At 29.0% G+C, this 17,443-nt stretch overlaps 5 protein-coding genes across 7 annotated transcripts; 2 read left to right on the top strand and 3 right to left on the bottom strand.

Annotated features, from left to right (window-relative positions):
* Positions 1 to 68: 68 nt before the first annotated feature.
* LOC127285635 (60S ribosomal protein L7a) lies at positions 69 to 2,126 on the bottom strand. The gene is made up of 5 exons (XM_051311755.1): positions 1,960 to 2,126; positions 1,305 to 1,419; positions 830 to 1,200; positions 508 to 630; positions 69 to 309 (listed from the first exon to the last, which is right to left on the bottom strand). Exons 1-5 carry the CDS (start codon positions 1,972 to 1,974, stop codon positions 127 to 129), a joined length of 807 nt encoding a protein of 268 aa, XP_051167712.1. The 5' UTR covers positions 1,975 to 2,126; the 3' UTR covers positions 69 to 126.
* Positions 2,127 to 2,459: 333 nt separating this feature from the next.
* On the top strand, positions 2,460 to 10,627 carry LOC127285633 (sprouty-related, EVH1 domain-containing protein 3). 2 transcript variants are annotated; one of them, XM_051311753.1, is made up of 6 exons: positions 2,460 to 2,992; positions 4,178 to 4,508; positions 4,597 to 4,765; positions 5,085 to 5,110; positions 5,183 to 5,730; positions 6,069 to 10,627. In XM_051311753.1, the coding sequence occupies exons 1-6, from the start codon at positions 2,973 to 2,975 to the stop codon at positions 6,223 to 6,225; spliced, it is 1,251 nt and encodes a 416-aa protein (XP_051167710.1). In that variant the 5' UTR covers positions 2,460 to 2,972; the 3' UTR covers positions 6,226 to 10,627. The 2 variants fall into 2 exon arrangements, with proteins under 2 accessions (XP_051167710.1, XP_051167709.1); XM_051311752.1 differs by having other exon boundaries at positions 2,461 to 2,992; positions 5,049 to 5,110.
* A 308-nt stretch (positions 10,628 to 10,935) lies between these two features.
* LOC127285637 (adrenodoxin-like protein 1, mitochondrial) lies at positions 10,936 to 11,960 on the bottom strand. Its single transcript, XM_051311757.1, has 4 exons — positions 11,746 to 11,960; positions 11,580 to 11,631; positions 11,166 to 11,413; positions 10,936 to 11,088 (listed from the first exon to the last, which is right to left on the bottom strand). The coding sequence occupies exons 1-4, from the start codon at positions 11,852 to 11,854 to the stop codon at positions 10,985 to 10,987; spliced, it is 513 nt and encodes a 170-aa protein (XP_051167714.1). The 5' UTR covers positions 11,855 to 11,960; the 3' UTR covers positions 10,936 to 10,984.
* Positions 11,961 to 12,011: 51 nt separating this feature from the next.
* On the top strand, positions 12,012 to 14,690 carry LOC127285631 (T-complex protein 1 subunit zeta). Of its 2 annotated transcripts, XM_051311749.1 has the most exons (8): positions 12,012 to 12,142; positions 12,262 to 12,412; positions 12,669 to 13,260; positions 13,337 to 13,672; positions 13,748 to 13,813; positions 13,886 to 14,108; positions 14,198 to 14,366; positions 14,465 to 14,690. In XM_051311749.1, the coding sequence occupies exons 2-8, from the start codon at positions 12,276 to 12,278 to the stop codon at positions 14,535 to 14,537; spliced, it is 1,596 nt and encodes a 531-aa protein (XP_051167706.1). In that variant the 5' UTR covers positions 12,012 to 12,142; positions 12,262 to 12,275; the 3' UTR covers positions 14,538 to 14,690. The 2 variants fall into 2 exon arrangements, with proteins under 2 accessions (XP_051167706.1, XP_051167705.1); XM_051311748.1 differs by having other exon boundaries at positions 12,113 to 12,412.
* Positions 14,691 to 14,907: 217 nt separating this feature from the next.
* On the bottom strand, positions 14,908 to 17,326 carry LOC127285630 (uncharacterized). Its single transcript, XM_051311747.1, has 4 exons — positions 16,417 to 17,326; positions 15,725 to 16,326; positions 15,342 to 15,658; positions 14,908 to 15,229 (listed from the first exon to the last, which is right to left on the bottom strand). The coding sequence occupies exons 1-4, from the start codon at positions 17,023 to 17,025 to the stop codon at positions 15,126 to 15,128; spliced, it is 1,632 nt and encodes a 543-aa protein (XP_051167704.1). The 5' UTR covers positions 17,026 to 17,326; the 3' UTR covers positions 14,908 to 15,125.
* Positions 17,327 to 17,443: the final 117 nt, after the last annotated feature.

Below are 17,443 nucleotides of genomic sequence, written 5' to 3'. Positions count from 1 at the left end.
ACAATTAAATTTTTTTTTTTTACTAAAACAAAGTTATTGAGGAATTAACTCAAAATTAAATTGGTAAATCTTTTTTACAAATTTTTATTTGCTTTACCAGAATATGGTGTACAATATCCAAACCTATTAACCTTGCTTTTGGGCAAGTTCCTTAGCCTTTGCTTTCTCAAGTTTTGTGATTCTGGCAGTTGATTTACTACCAAGAAGACCACCACCCCAGTGACGTCTGATTTCATCATACCTATCGTTGAAGTTTGTCTTGATAGCCTCAACAACTTTAGTGAAGTTTGCTCTATCACCGGAATCAACCTGCAAATAAATAAATGTCCAAAGTAAATAATTGTTTAATATAACTGAATAACTGAAAAGAAAATAATTCTATTTTAAAATAAATCAGTAAAATACTTTTGTTATATCACAACTATTCATTGGATTGGCTCTAGTATTCTTCATCATATTATCTTTATTACACGTGATATAAAAATTAATTTTTATACAACAAATTACCTGTGTAAGAGCAACAGCGGTACATGTCTTGCGCCTGACAAGTCTTCCCAAACGAGCTTTTCCTTTTACAATGCAATAGGGAACTCCCATTTTTCTGCAAAGGGCTGGCAAAAATAGGACAACCTGCAAAAAAAAAAAATGTATTAATTTGATAGTCACTGTAAAATAATAATCTATTTTATTAATTTCGATTAATCAGAGTCAAGTCACATCCTATGGATAAAAATCTAGTTTATATCCTCAGGTGAAGAAATTCAAGCATCATTTAAATATTTAAATAATTATTGTTCAAGTTTAATATTAAAATTCAATATTTAAATACCTCAATGGGATCGACATCATGGGCAATAACGACAAGTTGAGCTTTCTTTTGTTCAACAAGAGTTGTTACGGCATTTGCTCCGCTTTTCAAGACATTTGGCCTTTTTGTTGGTACATCTTCTTTTTTAGCCGCCTTCTCTTCAGCGCGAGCTTTTAGTCGTTGTTTTTTAGCTGCAGCTGATTCTGGCCTATATTTCTCTAAGATTTTAAATAACTGCGTCGCTGTTTGTTTGTCGAGTGTCTGAGTAAATTGATTAATTGGAGGTGGTACCTTCAATCTTTTAGCCAAGACTGATTTTTGTCTTTGAATTCTAATATATTTTGGCCATTTAACGAATCTGCTTAAATCACGCGATGGTTGAATATCTTGACCTAAAAAATTAAACAATATTTGATTAAAAAGTAGTATTTTACTGTTATTAATAAAAAAATGAGTTTTTTTCCCACAAATTATTAAAGATAATTTACAAACATACCAATTCCGAAATTTCTGGTTCTTTTTTCAAACAAAGGATTAGTTTGTTTTTTCTGTTCAACTTTTTTCACAGCTAAAGGAGCAGCTGCGACCTTCTTTCCTACCTTCTTCTTCGGCTAAGAGGGCAAAAGAAAAATAAATTAAATTGAAATATGATTCTTAAAACTTATGTTAAAAAAAAAGAAGTGAATATTCAAGAAAATTCTAGATTACTTCTTAATTGTTTAATAATTAATCATTATAAAAATAAAATATTATTCATAGGTCTTTTAAAAACTTTACAATAGCAAACATAATTATCACCCTCGTGTATTTATTATCCCTTTTGTTTTATTAAAGTATTACATTTTTTTTTATTAATTTCCTTTCTTTTTTCCCTTTTGATAGAAAACAAAATTTGAGGTTAAGTTTATTGTAAAGTTGAATTAACCCTTAAACGATAAACTATTGAAAAATGCAAATAATTAATAATGAAAACAAAATGCGAATATTTTATTTGTTACCCATTTTCAAGAAATTAGTAAAAATAACAAAAAATTTCATGACACAAAATAGTTATGACAAGTAACATGCCAGATTTTGAAGTAAGACATGTACTCGACAAATGAACAGTGTACAACAAATATACTATTTTTAAGAAACTGGATAAAACTCACCTTCTTTTGCACCATTTTGCTTAAGGAAAATCAAAAGGATTCCTTATAAATTTATGGAATATAAAAGAAATATCCTCGTTGCCAAAACAGCAACGATGGCGGCCGAACGTGAAAAGAAAAAGAAACTAACCTCATTTGACACTTGCTTCGTTTGCGCAATGTCAGGTAAGGTAAGTTTCAAATATAACCTTTTCTAACCAATTGGAATTGATAAAAATAGCGCCATCTATTTTAAATATATGACGTCATAAAGGCCTAAGCAGAATAGATTCTTGAACGGGAACGCAATCGTGAACGGAAACGTAAGAATGAGTGAGAGAAGAATAAAGATATTTGCTATCCTTCTCTTACACATTCTTACGTTTCCGTTTACGTTTGCCTTCCCGTTCAAGAATTTATTCTGCTTAGGCCTTAATACGATTTGCACCTTGCGGTGACTTTTAGAAACATTAAACTTTTTTACCAACAGTAACCTGTTGGTAATTTAGAAATTTAACATTTCATTGTTAAAAAAAAATGTGTAGAGCATTTAGTTTAGACATATAAAGTAATAGAATAACACAAAAAATCGTGATAAAAAATCATTTATAGTTTTGTGAGTTATAGATGGAAATAGATAGACTATCTTTTCAAACATGACTGTGAAGTGAAATGTTATCACATCAAAAAATTGGGCATTTTTAGAGTGATCCTTTGCTATCAATTATTACCACCAATTTCATTCTTTTTGATTAACTCCTTTCATTCTCCCTTTTAAATGTAACTTTATTCTACAACTTCTTTTGAGTGATGTGACAGCAATACTTCATTTCTAGGAATTTTAAAAATGAAATTCGCGGGGCTTCGTTAGCGTTGTTCATAGTTTTGCTGTGTGGTGCGGGGGTGCGGTGGGTTTCTTCCTGTAGTTGGTCAAAAGAAAGAGTGAAGTGTCGAGAACTATAGCTGCGAATGTCTCAATGTAACGAAAATGGTGAAGTGTGTGAAAAAGTGTAAGAACTTGGATAACTCGGACCATGACAGAGGCGTCGGAGGAGTAAGTAAAAGAAAAAAAAAACAAAGAAAATGAATCCATAAAATTCAATATCCTTGGGCGATCTCTAGGTTTCCGCTGCGTCTCCTCCATTTTAGATTTTATTGGAAAAGCAGCCGTAACTCTCCATGTTCGAGTTCAACCAATTCACCCTCATCATAATTCGCGAGATTTTCAATTTACATTTTTGTTTAATAATTTTCTAGAGTTGACAATTTTGCCAATTGTGACAATATTAACATGTGTCACGCTTTTTCTCCTTCTCATTCAAGCAGATGAGCACATGAATGCTATCATCTATTATCTATGGCGTGTATCATATGTCATCGTGTACCTGTGTCCTCCCTTTCATTTTAGGAATTATTCTAGTGATTCAACGCCCTTCTTATGACTCCCACGAAACGAGCCTTGTTTGGTACTTTCGGAAACGTCAAATGACAATTTTCAATGTTTAGCAGAAACTGTCAAAATTATATTATGAAAACAATTGTTAGTTTTTGAATAATGATGTTCCTAAAGAATGACAGTCGATTGAATTGACAGCACTGTATGTTTTGACGTTTAATTGTCAATTTTGTTCAGATAATTTTAAGCAGTAAAATCGATCCATTTTTATATAAAAAAAAAAAGTTGTCAGCCTTCATTTGCGTATAGGTTATGAAAAACAATTTTTTAGTATTTAATTCAAAGTGATTTATAATTAGCGTTTTTTATTATTGAATTTTGTTTTTTATTAAAATCAGACATACAAAAAGTAATGGAATTAAATAATATAAAAAGATATTTAAAATATAAATATACGAAGTTAATTATTATTGTGATTTTTATCTATGCGATTAACTTTAAGGGAAAAGAATTATCGAATTCTATTTTGATTGAGAATACGTTATTTTGTAAAATTGTTTTAAGAATACGTTTTCTATTTTTAATATTTCCACTGAAATGTATTTCCGTTTGCTTCCAAAACGCTTAGTTTGGCTTTAAAAAAGAAAAAGAATTTTGAATTTAAATTTAAACTTTAAAAATGTTAATTTTGTGTGATTAAAAAATATTTTCTTGAGTGAAATCGTATCTAATAAAATATATTGTTATCATTTTTAAGTATATTCTCAAATTTCTCTTAATATCGATAAATAAAAAAAAATTAGATATTTGTAAAAAAAGACTAAATTTGAATTTTTGTTTCAGTGGTAATTATTTGGTGAGGGTACGGGCACAGGTAATGACACGGGATGACAGTTCCGGAGGTTGGGTACCCTTGGGCGGTGGAGGTTTGGCAAATGTTTCAGTGAGACGAAGACTTATTCCTGGTGGTGGACATCAATTAAATACAACAAATGGCACCAGTATATCAACAACTACTATCACCTCAACACCTTCAACAACTAATTCTACGCAAACAACAACAAATACGAACACCAATAGCCAGGGTCATGCATCGTCTGGTGCCTCACCACCTGGTGCACCGAAAAGAAAACACGAATACCTCATATTTGGAAAACGAATTACAGATCAGTCGGTGAGCTATATATATTTATATTTTTCATTATTCTAATAAATAGTCTATAATTTTGTATTTAATTCAATTTTTATATATAAATTTTCAGGTGGTTCTTAGCTGTACTATAAAGAAAGATTTTGAATATAACAAAGTCATGCCTACATTTCATCATTGGCGTACAGGAGAGAAGAAATTTGGACTGACATTTCAAACTGCTGCAGATGCACGTGCTTTTGATAAAGGAGTACGTACTGCAGTTGAAGAACTTTTAGAAGGTTAGTACATTTGGTTTCAATAATCAAGATTCTTTCTTTAATTTCTATTCTTACGAATTTAAAATATTTAATAATTATTTCAAATTACGATAATTAGAGTAAATCTTTTTTTTCTACACTGTTCATTGCGACATTTTCAATTTGGAAATGTACCTGGTAAGTTTGTCAGAAATGAAAATGTGTTTTTAATAAATTATAATTGTTATTTTTTTGCCTCTCACGAAGAAAATTCAACATTTCCATTCTTCATTGAATATAGTAATAAATTAACATTATTTAACAGGTCTTGCTGAAACGACATTAAATGATGATCTAACAGGCGTTGCGGAGGATGATGTTTTTATGGTAAATAAAATATTCAAAAAAAAAAAATTACATTTTTTAAAAATAAATTTTTAACAATTGTAAATTTTTCAGACACTTAATCTACCAGTTGATCCCACCGATCAAAGGCAAACATCAGACACATGTGGAATAGTAAGAAGGACAAATTATCAATCACATTGTTCAGATTTATCAGAATCGCATCGATCTATACCTTATATTAGTGAAACATCAATGAAAGTGCCACTATCACATCATCCTTTAGAGTCAGCGGCCGATACAACGTCTGATAATTATCCATACGTACAGTTAACGACATTAAATCATGAATATTTATATCCTGTGATTGATGATCATAAAACAGATCGACTCGATCGACGTAATTCAACGAGTTCATTGAAGAAGCCCGATATTATTGTTTCGCAACCTACGAAAAATACGGCAAAACGTAATATTCGCTTTCGATGTAAACATTGCCAAGAATTATATTCGGAACAACATAATCCACGTGGATCATGTGAATATGCACCAGATCCAATTAGACGTGGAATTTCTTCCGTATCCTGTCTTTCCTGTGCACAATGTATGCTCTATCATTGTATGAGTGACGCCGAAGGTGATTTTGCCCAAAATCCGTGCAGGTATGTAAAAAACTTCTTCTATTTATTAGAAGAAAAATAATAATTTTCTGACTAAAATAAAAATATGTGACAGAATTTTCTTTTTGTACAATTCTAATTGGAGAAACTTTTTTTTTTTGTCTTTAAAATTACTCGAGAATTCAACTGTTAATGGGTCTTAATCATCTTTTATCACTTCGTTAATTAGGCTTCTCTTCTTTTCATTCTAATTATGTCTTTAAGAAATTTCATTTCAAATGTTAAACTTATAAAAAAAAAAGTTTACAAGAATGTTTCAAATTAATTAAATACTTGTATTTAAATGTGAACGTATTAAATAAAAAAAACAAAATCTTTAGTTGTAGCACGGAAGAAGGATGTGGACGCCGATGGCTCGGCTTAGCTTTACTTTCGTTGATTGTTCCTTGCTTATGGATTTATCCTCCATTAAGAGCTGTACATTGGTGTGGAATGTCCTGTGGAATTTGTGGCGGTCGTCATCATCCAATGGAATAACTGGAGGAGCCCTTTGATATCTCTGGACCGTTTTTAGTTGAATCATCGCGTTATAATTCATCGCGTACAACCGTAGCAAATGTCTACGAATGTCATGATTTAAATTTGGGACGATGTCAGAGATACCAAAGGGGCAGGCTTATTCATCAACGTCATCACTAAAAAGGTGACTTATAATTATTTTATTTTTTATTTTTTTTTTTGCAAAAAAGAGATAAAAGAACCCCTCCCTGAAAGCACAACCCGCGAACGCATTTAATTCTTTTTTCACAAAATTTAAATGTTCCATAAGTTTTGTGTCATTTGTTAGCTTACGTCGATGTACTTGATGAAAGAGACGCAAAGGAAAAAAAAAATCCCCATCCTCCTCGAGTATATAATAATACTTGATTCGTTAGTATTATGAAAATGCTAGCAGTGTTCGAATCAAAGGAGAAAAACTCAAGGAAAGTAACAAGTTAAGTTTTTTTTCTTGTAAAAATTTTATTCTTAACGTTGATCGTTTTTGTAATGATTCGTATTTTTTTTTTTAAAATAACTGTGATTTTTTTAAATTGCATTTTTGTCTTGATTCGATCACTGCTGTGAAAGTAAATCAAGAAGTTGATTTTGTTGTTTTCCAAAGTTTTTTTTTTCTTTTATATAAATATCATTATTCAATGATTTTTCTCGAAAATGGAAAAAAAAGAAAATATTTCGTGAGAATTTTCTTGAAACTTGATCTGCTTGCTTAGTTAGTCTCTCGTCATTAGAAATATTAGGTTTCATTAACGTGGTCAAAGAGCTAAACGAGCAGACCGAACTGACATATAATGCACTTACTCTTTATTATTATTAATCAAGAGCACTGCCTCAAGTTATTGCGCGGAAATTTTGCGATGATGAAAAAAAAAAAAAAAAATTAAGAAAAGTGCCGAAACAAAGTCTCGATTCGTTTTTTTTCTATTATTTAGTTTTTTTAAGTATGTAACAATTTTCGACGAGACTTTGTTTCATATATAGGACAATTTTTTTTGTTTTTGAGGCATTACTCTACCGAGAAGTACTTCCTTTTTGCGAATTTTCACATTTTTTGACAATCGATTATTTCTCAAAGCACAAGCATTTTATAATATGCGATTTTTTTTTCATTTTTTTTTTTTATAAATAAGTCTTCGTTTACCTTGTGTACACATTAATCCTAGTAAACTTGGATAGTAATGAGTACTGCTTGTATAAAATCAAAGGATTGGAGCTGCAGTGCCAAAATATTTTTGCAACGAATTTTAATTTAGACTAAATCGCGTAATTGGAATTGTTTTCCGTCGTAATGTACAGTATTAACGTTTAAAATACGAGTTGCAAATATTGATAAACAGATGGCTTAACTGACAACCATTTCCCATTTTTAAATTTCAATTGCTTTCTTTAGATCAAAGTCATTTTGAGCTGAAAACTTTTAAGGTTTTTATAACAAAAATTAATTTTTGTTTATTTTTTAGTTAAAAAAGTCTTTTTAAAAAACAGATAACAATTGTTTTATGACTAATTTTTATCACGTGAATTTTAATTTGTAAAATAAAATTTTAATTTAACATTTTTTTTTTTTTTGATTTTAAATTAAAATGTCTAATAAAATTAAATCAAATAGTTTTTAAAAGATATATTTTCAACTAAATAGTTAAAAAATAAGTTTTAATGAAAGAATTTAACATTGTTTTTAAGTTTTGTCTTATGAATCCGTTAAGTTTAGTTTTTTTTTTTTTTTGGCGCGATATTGAAATAATGGAGAAAATTTTTTCTGTGTTCTATTTTAAATAACAAATTATTTCGCTCTCAAGACTTTTTTATTTCCTAGATAAATGGGCTAGGTTCTGCTGTACGTTTCTAGTCTACTAATAAGATTTTTCGCTTTAGCCTACAGAAGAACTCAAGGCTGAAGTTTCGCCATCTTTGTATTCTTATTTTATAGTTAGATAATTTAAAAAAAAACAAAAATTTCACGCGTGAAATGCACTTAAATAAAAAAAAAAACGTCACCGAGCTGTAGATTCTAAAACTGTGACCACAATTCAATATTTATAATATATTCACATCACAGTCTCAAAAATTCACTTCAAAATGCTTGACAAAAATAAAAATAAAGCCTGAGCTTTTTTCTTTTAGTAGAAATTAAATTAAAATTTAGATATTTTTTATTTTGCAATTGTTTATAAATTTTGCTGTATTATATTATAAACTGTCTATCTAAATTGTAAATTTTGTAAATTTACATTTTACATTTAATACAAAATTGTAAATTTTAAAAATAATAATCAATTAATTTAAATACAATTCAAATATATAAAGTTTACTATTTTTACTGTACAAACTTTTCGCGAAAAGAATATTATTGTAAAACATTTTTTTAAAGAAATGTTTTCAAAAGAATTGTGATCACAATGTAATGGAAAAAAAAAACTCCAATGCTTTTTTTTGGAATTGAATTAATCCTCATTTTTTTGATGGAAATTATTTTTGAATTAGTATAATAATATTCTAAATTCACAATGAAGGAATGTTTGGAAAAAAAAACTAAATGTGCGACCAAAGAAAGACACAAATTGTTTCTCGACTGTTGATTTGCAATTGTTAATTAAAAAAAAAGAAAATCAGAAAAAAATGAAGCGAGCGCACTTTGCTTTCATTGGTTGTGCAGCGGTGCAAGTCATACTTACATTAACTTTAGAGCATTAACGAGTGGAAGGAATTCTCGAGTGTTGATGCAAAAGAAAAAAAGGCTTTTTTAGATGAATATTAGTGTATTCAATTTTTGTATTGACTTTTTTACAGTTTTGTATTTTTCAAAAGACGCCAGTATCCTCTTACGGGCTCAGAAGGGAATACTGCTCGTCTTTTGCAATTAGGATAGCACGTATATAGAGATATATATATATAAAAAAAAAAAAAAATTATTTTGTACACTCGTGTGCACAGTGTTAATGAAAAAGTTCACTGAGAAATGAATCAAGTCTCGTTTCATAAGGGGGAAGAAAAAAATGTTTGAAGCGATTGACTAATTTAATAAGTATTAACTTTGATAAGAGCGATTGCAAATCATGAATGCAATTCGGTTTTTCCTTTTTTTCTCAACTTAAACTCAGGTTGCTCTCAACGACAAGTATATAATATTAAAATTACGTTTCTCTTCTTCTCTATGCCATTGATTGTATAATTTTGACTGATTGTCGATATGACACGATGCGTATCATGACAAAATATAAAATTTCATTATTCCGTCGAAAAGCGTTTTTTTTTTTATAAAAATAAAAATTATTCTTTCGCCCTGGTCGGGGAAATTGAAATATAAAAATCGATTACCCCGACTAGAGCCAATTTCGAGATCTATCATCGAATTTTCGTTTTCTAAATTATAATAATAATAATAGATCCTGATTAAAATAATTTCGAATTTGGCATTTGTGTACGGGATCATGTAAATAAATATTATTTACTGCCATAACTAATATTTAGTTTAGATATGTCGATGGTAGTCGCTTTACCAGAAGGTTTTGTTTTCAAGTATTGCATTGGCACGCAAAATAGCACACGCTTGGTGTACATGATGAATGTACCATAATAATAATTGTTGACATCTTTAGTTACGAACAAACAAGTACAAAAAATAAAATAAACAAACAAAACTATTTTCCCAATAACGCAGTTGTGATGTCTCTTACCAAATGAGAATACGCAAGTAATCAACTTGAAAGGTGCAGCACTGCGAGTATATGCGATGAGAGAATGATTCTGGATGGATGATTGTAAATTAATTTAAGTTGCTTCGATTCAAGAATGTTTGTGAGTCGAGAGTGAATGTGAATTAAAAAAAAAAATGCAATGTGTCTATAATTATATTTTGATCGACACGGAAATTATATATATATATATATAAATATTATAGTGCATGCAAAAAAAAAAACCGTGACGATTAAAACAAAAAAAAAAATAATTTTGACGACGATAATAATTATTGACACACAATTAAATAATACATGTATAAAATAATAATATTACACGAAGAAACAAAAAAATAAATAAATCTTCCCTTAAAAAACGAAAAGTCCCGATATTTGGGAAGTAAATTCACCTGCCAAAATTCTACACAATTTTCAATGTTTTATTTGGCAGGAATTTAACAGGGAAGGCCCAAATAAATAAACAAAGAAACAAATAAATAAAAAAAAAAGATTAGAAACTCGTTATTATTCTCTACTTGCAAAGCAAATGGGACGCTTTTGCAAGAATGACGAGTAAAATTTTAATCCACAAAGTACATTATATCATAAATGTCTAAAAACTTGTATCATTGTAATTAAAAAAAAAAAAATATGTACCATAATCCTGATGTATGAAAAAAAAAAATAAATATATTAAGACATTATGTGAAATCAGAAAATTTGCTATGTACACAAGAGTCTCTGCTTGAAAAACTTGAAATTTGTTTTCTTTTTCCAGTATATACAGTATACCTTCTTTAAACACAATTTCAAAATGATGAATCATTTTAAGAGGAAAATAAAAATATGTCTATTCCTTTAAAATGTGGATACTTTTTTTTTTTTTATTTCCCTTTCCTATTAATTATTATAGTTTATAAAATTATAGAATTTTTAAAATAATTTTCTTTGTGAAAACTTACCTTGTGAATGATACAATATTCTTATTGTTAATAATTGTATTCTTATGAACAATATTTATGTACAATTATTTATTTGTAACGTCTCAGTATTATTATCACTTAATGTGGAGTTGGTGTGTGTCCATCAACATAAAAATTTCTAGTCGCTTGAGGCAATTCCAATTCTAAACCATCTAATTCCTTGGTTAAAATTATTTGACATCCTAAATAAAATATATTTTATATTTATTATTTAAATAATCGTAACTTTTTTTTTTTTTTAATAGAGAGAAAATATTACCTAATCTTGAATTTTCTTTTAAAAATGGAGCTATATCCAACAGATCATCTTCCTCTTCCTTTGCTGGTGGAAGTTTATCTAAATAATCATGATTAACGTACACGTGACACGTTGTACAAGCTAAAGAAGCTTCACAAGCTCCTTCCATTTCTATCTCATGCCTATGAGCTAGATATAAAACATTATCACCAATTTTTCCTCGAATTGGTACTTTTTTGCCTGTTTTATCTATAAATGTTACGTTAACCCTGAAAATAAATTTTACATTATCAAATATTCAACTAAATATAGACATTAGTTACCCACGTTTATTTTATTATTAAAATTAATCTAAATACTTCTAAATGCAAAAAAATCAAAGTATTTAATAAAATTAATATAATAATAAAATAAATAAGAAATAAGTTTACCCACACTTCATCCTCTGATTTAGGATCCTGCATTTCAAATTCTCCATGACAGTACCCTTAAAAATAAATATAAATCAAAAAATTAACAATTTCTTCAGAAAAAAGAAAACGAAAGTGGAAATTTTTTTCGCGCCGTATTTATTTTTAAAAGAAAATACCTGACTACTTACTTGGAGTTGTATGTAAATGAAAATTTGTGTAATTTGTTGTATTAATTATTGATGGTAAATGTTGATTTAATTTCCTTAATAAAAGGAAAGATCGCAGGGCAAGTGTCATTATCCGGTATTTATGCTGGATATATTTTAATCACGTTTTTTTGTATATATAACACAAAAATTTTTTACATCTAACCTCAAAATATTGTATATGAAAATGTCAAAAATTCTCACGTGCGGAAATATTTCAAACTTTTCCCTTAAGCTACATACAATAAAAATACTTTTGATTGGTTACTTTTAATAAGACCAAAAGTTGTCCAACCAATTAAAATTCATTTCACATGTGTATAAAAGTTAAACAATTGACAGCTTGTGAATTCGACTTAACGACATAAACGACGTCCATGTGAGTTAATTTTTCTCTCGTCGATTGTTTATTCTCCTTTTTCTTAATTTATTTCATATCAAGGAAGCATTTTGTATTGTAATAAATCGATAATCTCCTTTTTTCTGTTTCTATCAAAGCTCATTGAACAAAAATGTCAGCTATCAGTTTATTAAATCCCAAAGCTGAATTTGCAAGAGCTGCTCAAGCTCTGGCAATTAATGTTTCGGCTGGAAAAGGTATTCAAGATGTAATGAAAACTAATTTAGGGCCTAAAGGAACAATGAAAATGTAAGTATTTTGTTATTTTAATATTATGAGTAATTCAATTTGATTTTATTTGAAAATTATTAGCCCTTTGAATCATTGATTAACATGTGCTTGACTATTGTCATCTCTCTCCCTCCCCCCGGCTTGTTCTCAGTAAAATCTCCTTTTATGGTAATCTTAAAAATTTTACAATCTTGTGAATAAAGGACAATTTCTAAGGAGTAGACAATGTTCTCAATTGTATATAAATGAAAAACAATTTTAATTCTTTCAATAGGTTAGTTTCGGGAGCAGGTGATATTAAAATTACCAAGGACGGCAATGTTCTTCTGCAAGAGATGCAAATTCAACATCCAACTGCTTCTTTAATTGCTCGTGCATCAACGGCACAAGATGATATGACAGGAGATGGTACCACCAGCACAGTTCTATTAATTGCTGAACTATTAAAACAAGCCGAACTTTATATTGCCGAGGGATTGCATCCTCGTGTCTTAACCGAAGGTTTCGATTTGGCAAGAGTAAAAACTCTTCAAATTCTTGATTCATTGAAAATTGCCGGCGAACCTTCACGTGATCTTTTAATGGACGTCGCTAGAACTTCACTGAGAACTAAAATTCATCCAACTATTGCTGATAAATTGACGGAAATTTGTGTTGATGCTGTTTTAGCTATTAAACAACCAAATGATCAAATTGATTTGCATATGGTTGAAATTATGGAGATGCAACATAGAACAGCATCTGATACAACTCTTGTGAGGGGAATTGTTATGGATCATGGTGCCAGACATCCGGATATGCCAAAAAAAGTTGAAAATGCTTATATATTGACTTGCAATGTCAGTTTAGAATATGAGAAAAGCGAGGTAAATTTTTCATAATTTAGAATGAAAATGATAATTTGAAGAAAATTAATTTTGTGAAAATATTTCTTTTTCATAGGTAAACAGTGGTTTCTTCTACAAATCGGCTGCTGAACGTGAAAAACTCGTGGCAGCTGAACGTGAATTTATCGATAATCGAGTGAAAAAAATCATTGAACTGAAGAGAAAACTTTGTAATGGAACTGATAAATCATTTGTGATTATTAATCAAAAGGGTATTGATCCACCATCATTGGATATGTTTGCCAAGGAAAATATTGTGGCATTACGTCGTGCCAAGCGTAGAAATATGGAACGTTTAGCTCTTGCTTGCGGTGGTGTTGCAATGAATTCCGTTGATGATTTAGCGGAAGAACATCTCGGTTGGGCTGGACTTGTCTACGAACACGTTTTGGTTAGTTTTTCATTTTTAATAATCATAAATATTAATAGTATTCAGTATTGAATAATAAAATTTTCTTTTTTTCAGGGAGAAACTAAATATACGTTCGTTGAAGAATGCAAGAAACCAACTTCAGTCACTGTTTTATTAAAAGTAAATAATATTGTCTAATAAGAATTAATTTTAAAAAATGTATATTTATAAATGTTTTTGTGATTCAAATAGGGACCGAATAAGTACACATTGATTCAATTAAAAGACGCAGTTCGTGATGGTTTGAGAGCAATCAAAAATGCAATCGATGATCGGGCAGTGATACCGGGTGCGGGAGCATTTGAAATTGCTGCAAGTCGAACTTTGCATCAATTCAAAGATGAAGTCAAAGGCAAACAGAGATTGGGTGTTCAAGCTTACGCCGATGCTTTGCTTATTATTCCTAAAATACTTGGTGAGTTTTTCTGATCAATTATATATAAGATTACTTAAATAATATATTATTTTTATAATTTAATTTTGTTTTTGTTTTTTTGTTTATAGCCGTGAATAGTGGATTTGATGCTCAAGACAGTATTGTAAAACTTCTTGAAGAGTCAAAGGTTCTAGGTGAAGCTGTTGGTTTAGATCTTTCGTCAGGGGAGGCACTGAAACCCGCGGATGCTGGAATCTACGATAATTATATCGTTAAAAAACAAATCGTTAATTCCTGGTAAGATGCGAATTTAAATATTTTTAAAATTCGATGTTTTTTTCAACAAAATAATATATTAATTTTATTATGATATAAATTTTCCTCTTTTTTTTTAGTACTGTTATTGCCAGCAATCTCCTCCTTGTGGATGAAATAATGAGAGCAGGACTATCATCTTTAAAAGGCTAACGAGATTTTTGTATTAAAAACCGCATTAAATTTTTCGCATTTCACATTTTCGTCACATTCTTTACAGCTTTTACACACGTTTTAATAAATTTTAATTGATAATCGAACAATTTGTATCGTTCAAGCTTAATAAAAAAAATATTTCTTACATTATTTGGTATTTGGCTTTTAAATTTTCTTTCTGTAGAAAATTAATTTTCACAAGAACTATTTTCCTTCATTTTTATTCTTTGATTTTTTTTTATTGTTTTCGAGTTTTGATGAATTTGTCTTTTACTTATTGTTGTCCATAAGCATGGTTACCAACATTTCTTAAAAAACGCACTTGCGCATTTGCCGTGGAAGTTATCAGTTGAAATAGATTTGATAATTTCAAAGAAATTTTACATCTTTATTGAGAAAAAAAAATCAACTAAATTTGATTTAGTTACATAAAATCTCTTTTAAAAAGGAATTAACACTTTTTATACTTAATAAATGAAACATTTGCAGAACAATTAGTTTTTCCTAATAATAATGGATTACAAAAATATATAAGAAAACTTTTTTTGAAAATTCTTAAATACATGATACTTACATTTTTAGGTGTTATTTCTTCAAGTGTTGCTCCGTCACATGTAATATGACTTCATTTTCGCTTTGAAATTCCAACCAACAATATTTACATTTAAAAACATAATCTATTTTATCATCTGAAAAATAAGTGCAAAATTTTTTTTTTTTATCTAAACATATTTTTAATACAGTGAAAATATTAATGCTTATAATTTAATTTAATACAAAATTAATATTATTGCTACTTACAATTGTCATCACTGATGTCAATGACCTCTGAATCAATATTAATCAATGAGGAATTTTGTGAATGTTTAATTGGCGATTTAGAAATGTTTGAAGATTTTTTCAATTCATTTAAATTTTCAGGTAAGGAGTCTACGTAGTTTTTAATTTTATCCGTTTGACACTTCAATGCCATGGAAACCCATTTCTCGATCTCATTGTTTATTGGTAAAGGTGAGAATTTTGCAATTTGACCATTGTGTATTTTATTCGTTCTTTTGCAATGAAGTTTCATAGACAGCTTGTTGAGTGATTTATATTCACAACCATGACATTGATATCTGAAATAAATAAAAAAAAATTAATAAAACTAATTACTAATCAGTTTCGGTTGTCAATGTTCTTACCTGAAATATCTTAATTCTCTGTAAAGATGTTGTCTCATTGTTTGTTTATACATTGTTCTAAATTCTCGTCGATATTTGCAAATTGTGCATACATAGTAAATTTTATCGGGATTTCCATAAGGACCAAATTTTCCCACTTCTTCATTTATTGGAAAATTAGAAATCTCAGAAACTAAATTCTCTTCAATAATAATTTCCGGAATATGTTTAGTTTGTGTCATATCAAATGGTTCGATTATTTTTTCCGTATTGTTTATTTTTTCATACACCATTTCAATATCATTTTCAGATTCATTGGAATGTGTTAAAATTAGATGCCAATTAAGTTCAGGTTGATTATTTGTTTCAAATGGACAAGAAGTGCATTTAAATTTTTTTTTTCCATCATATGCATTAATGAAAGTGATATTATTATTTTCAAATGTAACGGGAGTCAAGTCTAGAGGTTTTGATGTTAAATTTAAAATCGTTGGTTCAGCTAAGGAAATAGTTGTTAAATTTTCACATTGTAAATTTGTATTTTGTTGATCGTCTATGTATGTTTCGAAATTTGTCGGACTCATTAATGGTAAATAATTATTTTGCATTGACGAAGAACTGACCTGAAACAAAATATTGAACAAGTTTTTATAATTACTAAATATATTTAAGAATAAACAATTAACGAAATTAGATAAAGAAATACAACTTACAAAAGTATTATTATTCTCAGCTTCTGTGGGATTAGAAAAACTTAAAAAATTTTCGATTTTGTAGAATGAATCACTATCTATTGTAGCAACATCCGAATTGATTGTCTCATTTTCTGTATTCATATAACCGGGTCTTAAAAATAGTTTAGGTAACGATGAATCCTTATTTTCGCTATCCGAATAATTCAAATCATCTGGATAATTTCTAAAAAGTAAACTCAATGACGGCTTTTTTTTGAGAGCCGAAATTGGAATGAGATTAGGAGCTTTTGGAATTTCTTTCTCTGGTGAACTAATATCAACAAGTGGAGGAATTGTAAATTCAAGTGCCTCTTCATTATTGTTGAATTGAAACAATTCCTTATTAATGCTCTCTTGAATATTATTTTCAACATCTAATGGGTCTTTTTGATTCATTTCATTTTCTTTTGTCTCAATATCATTTATTAGTGCTTCAGGAATATTAATATTAGAAAATAACTGAGAATAATGAATAATCGTTTCTTCGTTTGTGAAATTTGTAATGTTTGTTGGTTTTATATTTGATATGGGTAAATTCGCCTCGATTTCTGATTCATTGTCATCTGATGAATTTATCGCAAATCCCATTTTATCTTTGAGTTTATTATATTGTATCAATGAACGAGAGTTTTTTTTTTCACTTCCTTGTTATTAATGAGTGACCTTGATGCCAATATTCCTGCATTTTCTTTTTTTCCCCTGTTCGATTTCTTTCTTGTTTTCAATTGAACAATCAAAAGCAATTTAATTGTTTTCTTTTATTTCTTTATAAATTTCTTCTTTGTTAATCGAATTCTTTAGCCGCTTTCAGTAAATAAACGTGGGTTTTCGTTTGAACTTGTCTTCTGCTTATTGTTGTCAATAAGCATGGTTGCCAACTGCTCTTACAAAACCCAACTGCGCATGTGTAATAGAAGTCACCTGATTTTACAAAAAAGCGCGGGCACATTTAAAATATTTTTAATGTGTAAAAATCTCAAATATTTTACATTTATTATTTTTTAAA

Source organism: Leptopilina boulardi, unplaced genomic scaffold (genome assembly GCF_019393585.1).
Source record: "Leptopilina boulardi isolate dan_hultmark-lab unplaced genomic scaffold, ZJU_Lbou_2.1 LbouV2_337, whole genome shotgun sequence".
Lineage (NCBI taxonomy): Eukaryota > Metazoa > Arthropoda > Insecta > Hymenoptera > Figitidae > Leptopilina > Leptopilina boulardi.
The sequence above is the reverse complement of the archived record's forward strand: the minus strand, read 5'-3'. Positions and strand labels throughout refer to the sequence as shown.